At 39.7% G+C, this 16896-nt stretch overlaps 1 protein-coding gene across 3 annotated transcripts in view; it reads right to left on the bottom strand.

Moving 5' to 3' along the window:
• Positions 1-16896, bottom strand: part of UVRAG (UV radiation resistance associated) — a 295144-nt gene that overhangs the window by 20786 nt on the left and 257462 nt on the right. For all 3 annotated transcript variants that reach the window (XM_045816174.2, XM_045816172.2, XM_087868172.1), the window contains one exon: positions 4568-4659. In XM_045816174.2, coding sequence (XP_045672130.2) covers positions 4568-4659 — 92 coding nt within the window. The remainder of the gene's footprint in view (positions 1-4567; positions 4660-16896) is intronic.

Raw genomic sequence — 16896 nt, 5'->3', positions numbered from 1 at the left:
TTTGCTGATGAATCAGACTGGATCCGGTGGGAGGGAAGAGAAGGGAATCAAGGATCATGTCCTTGTGTGAGCGTTTGCTGACAGGAAGAAGACGTTGGAAGGACAGTTTCAGATATGTCCAGGATGAGGCCCTGTGATACTCCACAGGGAGCTGTCAGGTAGATCTCTGGCTCTGCAGAAATGGCGGGAGAGATTTACGCTGACAGCGTAACTTTGGGGGTCATCAGGATTGAAATGCTGAGGGAATGGATGAGATCACATGAGAAGAGAGTAGAGGGAGAAAAAGAGAGGAGGACCTAAGATAGGGCCATGCAGAACCATATTTAATGCTTAAGTAAAGGAGGAGGAACATGAAAACCGGAGAAAGAACAGCTGAAGGGAGGAAAAGCAGGGGAGGGTGGTGTTAAGGAAGGCCAAAGGCCAGATGTGGAACAGGACAGGGTAAGGACAGAGAGTGACCTGTAGGCTTTGTAACATAGAGTTCCACAGGCATCCGCTTAGATAAAAGGAATTTCAGTCTACTGACAGAACTGGAAATCATGCTGAAGTGAGTGAATGAGGAACTGGAAAAATAGAACATAAATAGACCTATAATAATTAAATCAGTCGTTAAAAATCTGCACTTCTTCCCTTAACAAATAAAGAACACTAGGTTTTTGCTAAGTTCTATCAGACCTTCATTATGTAGATAATATTTACCTTACACAAACTGTAAACTATTCCAGATAATAGAAAAGAAGGGAAAGATTGCCATTTATAAGGCTATTAAAACCTTGTTACCAAATCAGAAAAGGATTATCATGTGAGAAGGAAAAATTCAAGGCTAGCCTCATCTCAGTTCACAGAGGCAGATATTCTAAAAATTAGCAAATTAAATCTAATAATTTAATCTAATAATAACTCTACTTAGACCAAGTAGAGTACATCCCAGGAGGCAAAGATGATTTAACATTAGAAAATGTATTAATACTTATTAACATATTAATACAGCAAAGGAGAACAAATATAGTGTTATCTTAATAGATTCAGAATATGCATCTGATAAAATTCACAATATACACACTCAGTGTATGTGTGCGCACACACGCACACTTGCAGGAATATTATTAAGCCACAAAAAAGAATTAAAGCTTGCCACTTGCAATGATGTGGATGGAGCTAGAGAGTATAATGCTAAGTGAAATAAACCAATCAGAGAAAGGTAAATATCAAATGATCTCACTCATATGTGGAATTTAAGAAACAAAGCAAATGAACAAAGGAAAAAAAAGAGAGAGAGAAAGAGAGAGTTAAACCAAGAAACACTTTTAACTATAGAGAACAAACTGATGGCTACCAGAGGGGAGATGAGTGGGGGGATGGGTGAAATAGCTGAAGGGAATTAAGAGCACACTTATTCTGACGAGCACGGAGTAATGCACAGAATGGCTGAATCACTACCTTGTACGCCTGAAACTAATATAACACTGTATGTTAACTATACTGGAATTAAAATTAAAAACTTGACTACAAAATGGAAAGAAAACCCCAAATACACACATTCATGATGAGAAAACAACACTTAGTGAGCATTTCCTTTTGCTAACAAAGGATATCTACCCGAACCTGCAATAAATATAATATTTAAAATGGTGAAAAGTTAGAAGCATTCTCTACTTTTTTTTTTAAAGATTTATTTATTTACTTGAGAGAGAGAGAGAGAGAGATAGCAAGAGAGAGCACGAGCAGGGGGCAGAGGGAGAAGCAGCTCCCCGCTGAGCAGCAGCAGGGAGTGTGACACGGAGCTGGATCCCAGGACCCCGGGATCATGACCTGAGCTGAAGGCAGACGCTTAACCGACTGAGCCACCCAGGCGCCCCTAGAAGCATTCTCTTTAAAGTCAGGAATAAGACAAAGCTATTCACTATTGCTGCTCCTCTTTCATAATAAAATATGAGAAGAAAAAGTAATAAAAGTAAAAATAGAAAGGAAGAAACAATGCCATCACTCACTAAAGTAGTATGATGGTATATACAGAAAATCTGAGAGAATCTAAGACAAACTACTGTCATTAGTATTAGTAAGGTTGCTGTATATACTCTCAAAATACAAAATCAGTGGTCCTCCTGCGTACTAGCCACATAAAAGGTGGATGCTATAATAAAAAATTTATAACAGTCACCAAAACGGCAAGTGACCTGGGACTAACTAATGAAAGATATGTAAGGCCTTTACGAAGAAAATCTTAAAACTTCATTGAGATATGTTTAAAAAATAGAAAGAAAATGTGTGAAGAGACACCAAGGGGGAGCCTGGGTGGCTCAGTCAGTTAAGTGTCCACCTTAGGCTCAGGTCATGATCCCATGATCCTGGGGTCCTGGGATCAAGCCCTGCCATCAGGCTCCTTGCTCGGCAGGGAGTCTACTTCTTCCTCTCCCTCTGCCCCTCCCCCAGCTCATTCTCTCTTTCTCTCTCTCTCTCCCCTCTCTCAAATAAATAAATAAATAAATAAAATTTTTAAAAAAGATACTAAGTTCATAACTTGATGTTATAAAACTGTTAAATCATACAAATACAATTCATAAGTCAAGGAAAGCCAAAAGAGTTTCGAAGAACCGTAAGCAGGAAAATTGGGGGTATCTTCCTTTTCCCTTGCTATGAAGGAACATGATTTAGGAGTAGCACTCCTGGCTTCTCACCATCCTCTCACTCTCTGTGAGGACAAGGGCCTTTTCTGATGGGTGATTTTAGAGGGAAAAAATAAAACCTGGGTATTCTTGGCTTAGCCCCACGTGGTTTCCTGCAGGAGTTTCTGATTGCTCTCCACAGTGTAGTCAAGGGCCTGCCTCCGTGGGAAAAGCCTGGGATTCTCTAGTCCACCATGCAACCAGGAAGGGAAGTTTTATTCTGAGTGACATCTTTGCAAGCCCTTTTTATTACAGATCTTAAGCCACATTTTCCAAGAGGCTTTATCAGTAATGAAACTGACACTCTGACTTCTATTAGTCTGTCTCTTGATCTCCTCAAATGGTTCCAAGTTTAGGGGGAGAAGGGATGCTATTTATCAGGCATCCTCAAACCTCAACATGAAATTACATCTTACAATAGTTAAAAAATGTGGTACTAGCTCACAGATAAATAAAGCAAAGGAGCAGAACTGGGAGCCTGGAAACAGAGTCATGTGTATCAGTAAACTTGGTACATGAAAGAGATGGCATTACCAGTGTACAAAAGACAGACTCTTCAATAAATCATACCGGGACAATTTACTGTCTGTGCTGAGCAAGATTCATTTATTGACTACTCAGGTGGTATATATGGGTTGCCTCTTTTAAAAAAAAATTATTTTAGGTTATTTATCATTTGCATTATAAAGCCTTTCATGAATTATATCTCTTACTTCCAGCTGGATCACAATCCCTCGAGAGTAGGACTAGAACCTTGGACTTCTTTTGTAATTATTTTGATATTCTGAGTAGAATTCTTTAAACAACTGTGCATTTACTTAACAGCAGTCCTATCTAAAATCGGACATCCAGAACTTGCACTTTGAGGATCACACTGGACAAAAATGAAAAACGTCAAAGTAAAGGTTCAAAGATGTCACTTTCTCATTATTCTCAAGGCCTATCCTTATGACACAGAAGAAAATGGAACCTATCTTGTATCTTCCTTGCCACAAAGAGTTTTTCTGTCTAACCTCTTATTTCATCCTCACCACCAACTGGTGAGATGAGCAGGGCAGGGATTACAGATGAGGAAATGAAGTTTCTGAGAGGTTACGCTTTAGGTTCAGTCAGCAGGTTAGAGAAAGATGTGGGATGAGGAGCCAATGCTCTTTAGGAGAAAATACACTGCTCCCAGCTGTCTAGCTCCTAAGGCCTGATTTCCATTTACATGATCGTGTAGGGTACTGCCCGTCATCCAAGAATTACTAAATGGCTAGAGCCAACAGCTTTCCACTTATTTAAGTCAGGTGAACCAATCTAACGTCTTTGCAACGGACTTTCCCTTGCTCTTTCCCTTTTTCAAAGAGTCAGTCTATCCTGACAAAGCATTTTAAAGCAGCAATTTGACCTCATGGTACAACAGGCACTGACATGAAGCATAAGAAACATTCTAGCACGTCTCTCCTGGTCTCAGACTAGGTCCTGCCAAGCTGACCTATTCGTTGTCTGCTTTCTTCCCTCAACTCTCATGGCCACTGATTCTGATATTATTTCTGTAGTTATGTCCTTCACTTGAAGAAGTCCTAGTGGCTCCATGTCTCCCTTTTATGAATCACACTGGCTGTCTGCCAGTCCCTGCCTCAGTAATGCACTCAAGGATTCCTCGCCCAGCGAACCTCCCAGGGTTCAAACAATACCCTCTCGAACCCACTCCCCTCCTGAGGGTGCTTCAGCCTGCTTATTAGCAAGACTGGGGTTTAGACCCACACATGTACAATGGCCGCCTTTCCACTTCTTCAGGAATCTTAATAAAGAAGGAAACATAGAAAGCAGGTGAGGAGCAACATGGAAACCAGGAAAGTTTCTCAGGACTATTATCCACATTCCAGTTTCTGGGTGTCAGAGATAAAGGTACTCACCACCTGACCATGAGTCCATGTTCCATGAAGTTTTTCAGGTTAGGGAGGGTTTGCCTCAAATCTGGAGTCCCTAGTCCATGCTGATATCTTAGCTGCAAAGGTGGAAAAATAGAATTAAAAGAAATTCTGGCAGATACTAGGCAATGTTTCCCAAACATGATCCATTCACTAATTTTTTTTTCTTTTGAACTCTAAAAGAGGAAATGTAAATGTATGATCCCAATATCACTGACCACACTTTTAGGATGGTATTTAAAAGTAGCCTCTTGGGGCGCTTGGGTGGCTCAGTCGGTTAAGTGTCTGCCTTTGGCTCAGGTCATGATCTCAGGGTCCTGGGATTGAGCCCTGAGTCAGGCTACCAGCTTAGCGGGGAGCTTACTCCCCTCTCCCCTCCGCTGGCTCATGTGTGCGCTCCCTCTCAAATAAATAAATACAATCTTAAAAAAAAAAAAGGTAGCCTCTTCGTCTTCTGCTCCCTTGTCTCCTAAAGCTGGAGAAGACAAAGCATGACCAACTATGGAATCAGCATACTTCAAAGAGCCCTGTAGGGTTTGCTAACATCAACTCTAGGGACATATACTATAAAACCAATATTTTATTTTACTTTATTTTTTAAAAAAGATTTTATTCATTTATTTGAGAGAGACAGAGATAGTGAGAGAGAGCATGAGCGGGGAGGAGAGGGAGAAGCAGGCTCCCCGCTGAGCAGGGAGCCCCATGCAGGGCTCGATCCCAGAACCCTGGGATCATGACCTGAGCCGAAGGCAGACGCTTAACCGACTGAGCCACCCAGACTCCCCTCAGTATTTTGTTTTAGATACTGAACAGCTGGCATCACACACTCTGGGCACATTCAGCCCATCTTTCACGGACCCTTTCCCTTTGTATAACAACCAAGGTTAAGGGTTATGTTGTGTTCCTCTCTAATCCCCAACACTGTCTGACAGTGCCAGTATACAGTTAATGCTTATTAAACAAATAAAGAGCAAGCCACTTTTGAGGATGCTGTGCTCTGTTTTTCTCTTGGATTCCTACCTTTCCCTTTTGTCCAGAACCAGTACACAGAGCTGTAGAGCTGGTATGAGAACACTGTGGCCTGTGGCTGGATCTGGTTTAGTTTTACTTAGTTCTGCTAGAGCCGATTTTCTAACTCTAAGGTCCTTCTATGTACCCTGGGAACTCACTAAATGGTTTTCATCAGCCTGTTCCTTGCCGTCTCTCAGTCTGTCTCCGAATACCACTTGCTTCCTTAACTGGTCACGACAGAGATGGGAGGCGCGTGAGTGTGCACATTCACATACGTGCTCTCTCTCTCACACGCAGAACATCAAATACACAGTGAAGGTACAGGAGGAATGTAGTTTTCAAACGACATATGAGAAAAGTACTCTGTAAACTGTGCACTGGTGTACACACATGAAGGGTAATCACTCGTCAAGTTTTACTTTTTCAGCACCTAAAGTGAAGTGACAAAGTCAAACTTCTAAATATTTTCCTCTCTTAAAAAATAAAACCACTATGAACAAAAAAAAAAATCAAACTTTTATTTGCATCTAGTATTCAACTGATTTTTTTTACTTAAGTGTGAGTGACAAGCAACAGAGAAAGAGTTTACTCTTACTACCCTGAACTTTTATTTTATTTATTTATTTATTTTTAATGTCTTTTTTATTATATTATGTTAGTCACCATACAGTACATCCCTGGTTTCTGATGCAAGGTTCGATGATTCATTAGTTGCGTATAACACCCAGTGCACCATGCAATACGTGCCCTCCTTACTACCCATCACCAGTCTATCCCATTCCCCCACCCCCTCCCCCCTGAAGCCCTCAGTTTGTTTCTCATAGTCCATAGTCTCTCATGCTTCATTCCCCCTTCTGATTACCCCCCCCTTTTTTATCCCTCTCTTCCCCTACCGATCTTCCTAGTTCTTATGTTCCATAGATGAGAGAAATCATATGATAATAGACTTTCTCTGCTTGACTTATTTCACTTAGCATTATCTCCTCCAGTGCCGTCCATGTTGCAGCAAATGTTGAGAACTCATTCTTTCTGATAGCTGAGTAATATTCCATTGTATATATGGACCACAGCTTCTTAATCCAGTCGTCTGTTGAAGGGCATCTTGGCTCCTTCTACGATTTAGCTATTGCTACCCTGAACTTAAAGGAAAACCCCCAAACCTAATCAGATCTCCTGAATGGTCTGAATACACACATAAAGTAAGGAAGTAGGAAACAGAATGTTAACGCTAAAACGTATTTTGAATATTATTTAAGCTAAACCTTTCTTTTTGCAGGTGGGGAAACTGAAGCCCAGAAAGGGGAAATAAATTCTCCAGGGCCGCATGTTTCAATAGCAAAGATATTATTAGCTAGAGCCTCATTCTTGCAACCACGCTATTCCACCATCTACCCCAAAGTCTGAGAGGAAATTTGGCTGAAATACTTGAGAAGACAAAGGGAAAATATTCTTCTCTTTTTCCAAAGCTAGCTTGGTGACCTAAATCACCTCCTGAGATTTGCTGACCTTGAATTATAAGATCTACTCCATATTAAATGACATCATTTCTTATATTAATATAAAAGCATTTTTTCCATACATTGATAAAAGTAAAATGGCTGATATCCCAATGTGACATTCCTGAATTCATTGTTTCAATAAAAAAGTGAAATTGTTTACACATGGCATGGAAATTTCACCTGTGATTCATACTGAAAAAATATTAAATATATTTAAAAAACCACCCCAAACACCCCTAACCCATACTGAAATAACACTAAGCTATGTGTCTCTGAGCCAGTACAGTCAATGCCTGCCCCAGCCTCCACAATGGAAGGTGGGTGTTCAATTCTTCTCAGAGACCACAATGAAAATTTTTCTTCAAGTCTGATTTCAACCAAAAAAGGAAAATATGGGAATTTCAAGCCTCTACCCAGGTCTTAACTCTTCACTTGCTACATAGCATTATCATTTTTATCAGAGAATCACAGGATATTATAGCTTAAAGAGATCCTGGAGATTTTTCCAACCTCCTTCCTTTCATAAATGAAGAAACAAAGGCTCAGTAAGGCAAGTGTCCTGCCCAACACCACAGAGCTGACAAGGGACAAAGCCAAGGCTGGAATTTTTAAAAATTTTTATTTATTTTTTAAATCCAAGTAAAATTAACATACATACACTGTATGATGAATGTTGAGTCAATTTAATTAACATTGATTCAATATTCATCATTTATAATGAGTCAACAATTCTGTACATGACTCAGTGCTCACCACAGTAAGTGTACTCCTAGTCCCCATCGCCTGTTTCATCCATCCGCCTCTCACCTCCCCTCTGGGAACCATATCTCAGAGTCTGTTTTTTGGTCTCTTTTTTTCTTTATTTGTTTTGTTTCTTAAATTCTACATATGAGTGAAAGCATATGGTATCTGTCTTTCTCTGACTTACTTAGCATTATATCCTCTAGGTCTATGCATGCTGTTGCAAATGGCATGGTTTCCTTGCTTTTTATGGCTGAGTAATATTCCAGCATGTGTGTGTGTGTGTGTGTGTGTGTGTGTGTGTGTATCACATCTTCTTATATCCTATTGGGTGTATATATACATGCAATATTTATAAATATCACATCTTTTTTTTTTAAAGATTTTATTTATTTATGTCTTGACAGAGAGAGACAGCCAGCGAGAGAGGGAACACAAGCAGGGGGAGTGGGAGAGGAAGAAGCAGGCTCCCAGCAGAGGAGCCCGATGTGGGGCTTGATCCCAGAACTCTGGGATCACGCCCTGAGCCGAAGGCAGACGCTTAACGACTGCACCACCCAGGCGCCCCAAATATCACATCTTCTTTATCCATTCATCTATGGATGGACACTTGAGCTGCTTTCATATCTTGGCTATTGTAAATAATGCTTCAATAAACAAATAAACATAGGGATGCATATATCCTTTCAAGTTACTATTTTTGTTTTCTTTGGATAAATACCCAGTAATAGAACTACTGGATCATATGGTGTTTCTATTTTTAATTTTTTGAGGAACCTCCGTATGTTTTCCACAGTGGCTGCACCAGTTTGCATTCCCACCAACAGTGCACGAGGGTCCTTTTTCTCCACACCCCCACCAACACCTGTTGTTTCCAGTGTTTTTGATTTTATAAGGCTAGAATTTCTTTTCTTTTCTTTCTTTTCTTTTTTTGAATTTTGAACTTTAAAAAATTTTTTGAATTTTTTAGAATTTCTTAAAAACAACTCCAAATTCTTTCTACCATGTCACCCTTTTAATTTTCAATTTATAAAACAAAAAAGTTCACACCTAACACATAGATATTACATTTTAAAAATAAAGTACACATACTGTTTAATAAGCCTAAATTGCTATAAGGCTTATAATGAAAAAGCAAATTCTTTGCTCTCCAGTAGCAACTACTTTTAGCTGTTTCTCCTTTACCTTCATATTTCTAAGTAATATGATTGTATTAATTTTCCTATTCTTTCCTGTTCTTCCCAGTTTTAGACATCATCTACTGTGCTTCTATTCCAAAAAATGAAAATTCATCTTTTATATTACTCTTCTTTCACACAAACATTTGATCTCCTCACCCATACATTATCTACTAACTTTTTGTTAAAGAATATGAGGATTTAACGACCCTCCCAGATAAACTTCTCTTTATCCTCAAGATATTGAATACCACATTTTTGTTAGATCAATATTTAGTGCTTACCTTATTATACCTGCAGAAATACTGTGTACAGCCAAGCCATGTAATATACTATTCCTCTTTTGAACTTTTTTTTTAGATTTATTATTTGAGAGCGACCGAGACAGCAGGGTGGGGGTGGGGGGTGGCAGGGGCAGAAGGAGAGAGAGAATCTTAAGCGGGCTTCATGCTCAGTGCAGAGCCCAATTTGGGGCTCAATCTCACCACCCTGAAATCATGACCTGAGTCGAAACCAAGAGTTGGAGGCTCAACCAACTGAGCTACCCAGCCACCCCTGTACTTTTTTGCTTTTCCTGAAGTGATAACTGTCACTTTTCCTACTCGCTGAGTACCTATCTTGATGATAGTATTACTTGTGTACTTACATACTTATCACTAGGTTCTCCCCAAACTAGGACAAAACCTTAAAATCCTTCTCATTCTGATTAAATACACCGTCTAACCTATCACGTCCATTTCTCCCTTGGAAGCACCCCTCTCTGCTCCATTCTGAACTGGCTACTCTCCAGGCCTGCTCCACTGCTCCCTTCCCAGAACTTTCCTTCTCCATCACCCTGGGAATCACTTACTTCTCCTCTGTGTCAAAGGTGTTGTTTCTTAGATCTCATGACTTTCTGGATTCACTGCCTCATCTTGGTGGCACATATCTTATAACAGCTTTCTGGGAAAGGAGAGCATGGAAGGTATCTTTTTTGACACCTTGAATATTTAAAAATAGCTTTCTTCTATTCTCAGACTTGAATGATAGCTTGCCTGGGTATAGAATTCAAGGCTGAAATAATTCCCCTTTGGAATTTCGAAAGTATTGTTTCACTGTCATTGAACTTTGTACATGGCAACTGAGAAACCTGATAACATTCTAATTCCTGATCTTTTCTATGTGAGCTGATTCTTCTTTCTGGAAACTTGTAGGATTTTATTCTTTAAACCCCAGTATTCTAAAATTTCACAATGCTAAACCTCTGTTTGGGTCTTTTTTCATTCACTGTGCTGGACACTTCGTGAGTCCTTCCAATATGAAAATGCTTATCCCCTAATTCTGATCATTTCTTCTTCTTGTTGTTGTTATTAGCAGCAGCAGTGCTTTGTCATCTCTTTCTTCTCCACTTCCTGTTACCTCTGGGTTTCGTTTTTCTTCTTCTTCCTCCTCTCTTAGACTTGAAAAAACATTAGAGGCATTACAAATGAGACTTTAAAAAGCTGATCAGAGAGTCCATGCGTCGGCAGTGCTTGCCGACTGGGGGGTTTCACTGTAGACTGAGTGGATTGAAACCCAGCCCTTTCTGTGGGGCACATATCAATCCCAGCAGCCCTCATTGCTGGGACTCTATTTCTCCAGAGGGAGTCCCCCAACCTTCTGTCTAGGAGTATAATCTGGATCCCATTCTGAGAGTTAAAGTAGGAAAAAGTGGTTGGGGGAATTCAATGTTCGCGTGTTCGACTTTACTGAATCCCCTTGTCTTCAGTAAGGGATCTCACTTCTTACCCCAATATACCAGGCAGTTCAGAGTTCAGTTTTTTCAGAATGTAAACCTCCAGTCTCCCACTGGGGTGTGTGCAGGGATAGTTGCTTGGCTATCTGCAGGGTCGGTGAGGTGAACTCAGAATCTTCTCTTTCTATAGACTTCCAACCAATCCTCCTGGTTTTTGACATATTCCTTACTCTACACTCTCTGAGGCACTTGATACCTCCAAATCCTAAGTCCTCCTGGAGTCCTATGGCTTGAATTGCATTGCTACTTGAAGGCTTTGGGTTTTGGTTTTCTCCATTCTGTCAACTCAGTTTATCACTCATTTATTGTTGGCATTCTTCTAAAATTTTGTTGACTATCACTCACCCTTATCTCTTTTGTTCTCTTCATCCTCATGAGTTTGCAAGTTTAAATTGTTTTATCTTTATTAGTAGCATTTCATTAGGGAGATGACATAAAGGAGTATATTTGTTTATCACACAGTCCCCTATATACAGAATAGTGTTTCAATAGTGGCTAACAACCTTACAGCCTTTTACTGAGTACTCAATAGAGCTCTATTTTCTGTCTTTAAGTCTCTCTCTCTAGGCATCGTCCATCTGGTCACATTCTACCCATTCTCAAAGAGCCAACACAAGTTCCTTTTCTTGTAGGTAGCTCTCTCTGACTACTCCAGGATAAGGGAGCATTTTACCTCTCCTCCCAAATCCCTTCCTACACCATGTTTGCATGCACTGTCTTTGGAAAGCCTTAACTAATTCAGTAGGTACTGGATAAATATTTGTTAATTAATAAGTTAAGTCAATGTCGTATGGGAGAGAAGGAGAGGCATCATGACACAGCAATGATCTTCAACGGAGAAGATCTGGCCGTGAGTAACAGCGCTGTCACTTACTAGTTGTTTGACTTTGGATAAGTCATTTCGCTTCTCTGAGGAGTTTCAGTTTCCTTACTTGTAAAATGGGGAATGTTATCTGTCTTGCAGAGCTGTTGTAAAGTTTAAATAAGATAAAGTGTACAGAGTACCCCAAACAATATCTGGTACATAGTAAGTGCTCAATAAACTATACCTAGTATCATTATAATACATATATACTCAGTACATTATCATTATCATAGCATCTACCACTAGGCTGGGCATAAAACGTGCTCAATGATGGCTTATCACTGAACTAATGAGAATGAGAATCAGAAAAGGGAAAAAGGAGAGTTCAAAGGGAACAAATCTTAAGTATACTGTTCACTTTTTTAAATGCTTATTTTTACTAATTTACTGAGCTTCTGACTGCAAGCACTCCAAAGAGGCAGCAATGAATATAATACATGTCAATATCTTCAAAACAACTGCACAGGGAAATGGAAAGACTGATATGGGAGGTGAACGGTCAGATGATCTGGGGGACAGAGCTCTGCCTTATGATCGTGAGTGAGGGCAAGCCAAAGAATTTTCAAACTTCTTTTTGTAGCCCTGGAATCCTTCGTTCAAATGAAATATTATTTATAGCCCAAATGTAAAACAAATAGGGAACTGCTCTAACTGCAGGAGGTGGTGGAGTAGGGTCACAGCCCAGGCAGGCATCCCGTCTTGCACATTAAACGCTCCTGAACTACAACATCTCTAGGAGCCTTCCAAAGTTCTGTGAGTCCACTTTAAGTGGTCTAAAATTACAGGTTTGCACCATGCACCTAAAGATTTTAACATAAAAATACGGCCTGCGTAGCGCACATTCACAATGTGAGCAAGGAAAGAATATCAGCCCAGTTGGTCCCATTTCTGATGGTGTCAGAAGTCGAACTTGGCTAAGAGGGTGTCAAATCTTTATGTATTCACTTGAGAGGTAGGTTTCATGGAAGAGTCTATGGAAGGTACTTTTCTGGACACCTCAGGGGAAGTGTATAAAAATGGACGGGGTAGGATGGGGTTTAGTCCTTTTTTTTTTTAAAGCTTGCATGTATGTATGCATGTATGTATGTATTTGAGAGAGAGAGAAGAGCAGAGGGAGAGGGACAAGCAGGCTCTGCACTGAGCACAGAGCCCAACACGGGCCTTGGTCCCACGTCCATGAGATCATGACCTGAGCTGAAATCAAGAGTCAGATGCTTAACCCGCTGAGCCACCCAGGCATCCTGGGGTTCAGTCTTATATGCTATACTATGTCAGGTAGAGATGAGCCACTGTTAAAATGTAAATACTTAAGGAAAGAAACAAATCTAAATTTTTATTAAGTAATTCTTGAACAAGTTAACTCTGGTGACATATTACTAGAAACAGGAAGAAACAGGAGTTAGGCTGAGGAGGAAAAGACAAGGACAGGGCAAGGGGAGAAAGAAGTATACTTACTAAGTTCCTACACATTCTATTCTCTCATCCAACAAGTATTTATTTAGTGTCCACGAGGGTAGGCACTGTAAATCAGCTCTGTCTCTGGAATGAGATAACCAGTCTGCGCCTCGTCTAGAGAACATGACCAGCACTATTTGTCTCATAAGATTGTTATAAGAGTTCGACTAGGATATTACAGAGAATGGAAACTCCTGAGGCCTGATTTCTAGAGGGCAGTCATGAAAACTGTTGAAGGCCGAGAGTGCTAAGCTCAGGAGTTCGGACTTTTTCTTCCACGTCAGCAGTGGGAACCTACTACAGGGTTTTAAGCAGGAGACTGTAAGAGGAAAACAACTCCAGAAGCAGCTCTGAAGGATGGGTTAAAAGACTGAAGTCCTCTTTGCTCTTTATTTCACATGCTATCCAAACCTGCCCTCACCAACTACTATCCATACTGCACTTCCCTACGGAGCTCCTGCTCCCACTTCTGATTAGAGAAGGCAGATGCCAAGAAACTCAGGCAAATAAAATATTGCTTTGGGTCTGTCTAACTGCCTCAAATTAGTCTCTGAAATAAACACCTTTTGTAACAACTTCCTACTGCACCACCACCCAAAGAGTCTAAGCAGTTTTTAAGTGGAATTTTGGTTTCAATTAGCTTGAATTTCAGCTTTGCTTTGATTGGTTTAGAACTCCATGGGAGCAATTCAGCTTTTGTGCAACTCTAGAGTAGGCTAGTAGGTGAAAACTACACATACATGATAAATTAGATGTGAAAGTGGGAAGAAGCAATGTTCAGTGGTTTCCCTGGAAAAATGAACAAAAGCTATTGTCTATTAGCAAAAGAAAATCCCTATACTAAAATAACCAGGAAGATCTGGTTATAGTTACTGGAACAAGTACAAGGAAAGAAAACTAGGGCAAAGAATACATTTAGACCTCAACAGACAATTATAACCATGTCAATTCCATTAGGTATCTTTCTCTATTTTCCTCTCCCACACCACCTTCTTGTATAAAAAGACACCATTTTCCCGAAGCCACATGCTGGTTTCATCCCAAATCACTATACATTCACTGTGTGTTTCACCAAACTAGACTGATCTACTATGACTTTAGAGCCTTTGTAGTTGAAATTAACTAGTTCCTACAGCTTGATAAATTGGTGCTCCACTGACTAGGTAAGACCATTTGCAGCTCTGTAGATCATATTTTAAAATAAAGTGTGATTGTACTTCTAAGAAATAAATGCTAAGTTCTTGTACTCAGGGAGCATCTGCTTATTGAGCTAAGAGACCTAATTTAATATCAAAGTGCTCAATTTTATTTTTATTTTTTAAACACACAATTTTTCCAGGCCAGGAAAGACTCCAGGGGTTCAGGAATCATTTTGTCATTTAGGTTTTGGCAGGAGAAATTCAGTTTAGACAACAGACACACACACTCACAGTCACACACACACACACACACACACACACACACACACACACACCCTTCCAAACTATATTCATCTACACAAGGCCACTTACTGCGTAGCTTATTAGTTCCATATGGGACTTGAGCTAAGCTGCATGATATGTTTGATACAAACCGTCTGTTACCGTGAGGGAATGTGGATTAAAACAATGCTTCAATAAAGGTTACTAAAAGATCAACACTTTCGTGATGGGATTACAGTGAATTTGACTACAAAGAGAACTGGTCTATAGGAATTGAAAAAATAAGAAATTAAAAACCTACATATGCATCAAAGACTTAACTCTGGAGTTTTGTCTTATGTAGTCAAAAATCTCTTAGACTAGTTACCAACATTTCAATTCATTTTTAAATGCTAAGGTCTCACTGACATGAAAAGAACTACATTAAGAGCTTAAAAAAAAGAGGTACAACCATGTCAAAAAACCTGCTTTCTTAGAAGAAACTACAACTCTTTCAAAGATATGGAAAAGCTACTTAAAGAATATTTAATATGAGCAATAATATTGTTTCTTACAGTGAGGCATTGCAATATATACCTCTAAGGAGAAGTATAAAAACCTGATTATGGGCCTCTGGTTGCAAGCACAACCTAAGTACTTTTCCATCTCCATCTACAAGCCATGCCAGTTCTTTTCCAAAATAGGTATGTTTTAATGCAAACACTGGACACAGCTGATCTCAGACCTCAGAAAAGCCCAAAAGTCTAAGAAACGGAAACGTTTCTTCTATTCCTCCCCCCAATTATACTATCAACTACTCTTAGAGTCATGGGATTCGTATTAGAGCTGAATGACACCTTTGGGAGCACTGGTCCACCTGCTTCAGTGACCCTGTATGGTAAGAGCAAGGTTATGCAACCTATCTAAGGTTGAGTCTAGGGAGCAGAATCTAAGTTTGCTGAGTTCCAACCACAGGCTCTTTTCTTTATATCACATGTTGTATTTATGAAGCACAGGTTATATCTGAGCCAAACTTACCATCATGAAGTCTGTCATATTAAAAGTACTTCAATTAAGATAGTCCTTTGCTTCAGAAAGTTATGTTTGCCAGAAAAGACCTAGAAGCACTATTACACTGACGCAACTCCGGGGTCAACCTGATCTGTAAGTGTGGTCTCTGTCATTGCCAATTCTTAGGAGCTGCTAAAGAGGGTCAGTAAAGCACACAGCAAATGGACAAGCAAGGCGGAACTGGGCATCTGTCAAAGGCACTCAGATTGTATCCTTGATAGCAATTGCAATCAGCTTTAATTAATGATCATCAAAGAAAGGTTATGTTCTCTGGAGGCTAAAGGCTATGTGAGTGGACAAACTTGTACAGGATCCATTTAAGCAGACATTCATGCTGTCAGATCCAGCTTCCTGCCCTCGTGTTAATAGTCCTGTGCATCCTGATTTACCCCAAACTACCTTGTATTGACCTTTGACCCAATCTGCATTCCTGATTCCCTTGGCAGCTATACCTTGTTCCCTAAACAGTTCAAACTCAGCATTTCTGCTTCCAGTTCACTAACTTTTGGAAAGAGCTATATCAGACCAAGAAGAGCACAGTCCAGTAAGACAGAAACTGTTTTCTAGAATGTATTAGAAATGGAATCGCAGAATATATAGCCTCTTGTGTTTGTCTTCCTTCGTTTATGTTTTTGAGATTGATCTATGCTGTATGTGGATCCTTTTTATTGCTGGTGGTATTCCATTGTACGGCTATACCACCAAATGTTTAGCTGTATGCCAGGTGATGAACATTTGGGTTGTTTCATGTTTGGGCTATTACGAATTAAGGTGCAATAAACATTCGGGCACAGTGTTTTGTTTGGACTTATATTTTTATTCCTTTTGGACCAATACTTAGGAGTGGAATTTCTGGATTGAATGGTAGATATATGCTTAACTGTATTTTTAAAATGCCAAACTGTTATCCAAAGTAGCTACACAATTTTGCATCCCACCAGCCATATATGAGCGTTTCGGTTGCTCTACATCATCATCATCGGGACTTGATACTGTCAGTTTAAAAAATTTTAGCCATTCTAGTAAGTGTGTAATAATATCTTACTATACATTTAATCTGCATTTCCCAAATCACTAGTACTATTGAGCATTTTTTCATATGCTTTTCTTGCCATCTGTGTCCCTTCTTCTGGCCCCCTTGTAGTTTCTGTAAGCTACTTCTGATGAGAATACCTGATATATCTGATTAATACCCTCGGATTAATCTTAATACCTTCTAACCGATAATCTTCTAGTTAATACCATTGCTACTTAATCTAGCTAGCGTAGATTCTGTTTACAGCAGCACCACAATCCCATTTGTTTTGTTTTGTTTTTTAA

The sequence above is a fragment of the Ursus americanus genome, chromosome 16 (assembly GCF_024610735.1).
Source record: "Ursus americanus isolate L20-20 chromosome 16, mUrsAme1.1.p, whole genome shotgun sequence".
In the NCBI taxonomy this organism is placed as follows: Eukaryota; Metazoa; Chordata; class Mammalia; order Carnivora; family Ursidae; genus Ursus; species Ursus americanus.
The sequence above is the reverse complement of the archived record's forward strand: the minus strand, read 5'-3'. Positions and strand labels throughout refer to the sequence as shown.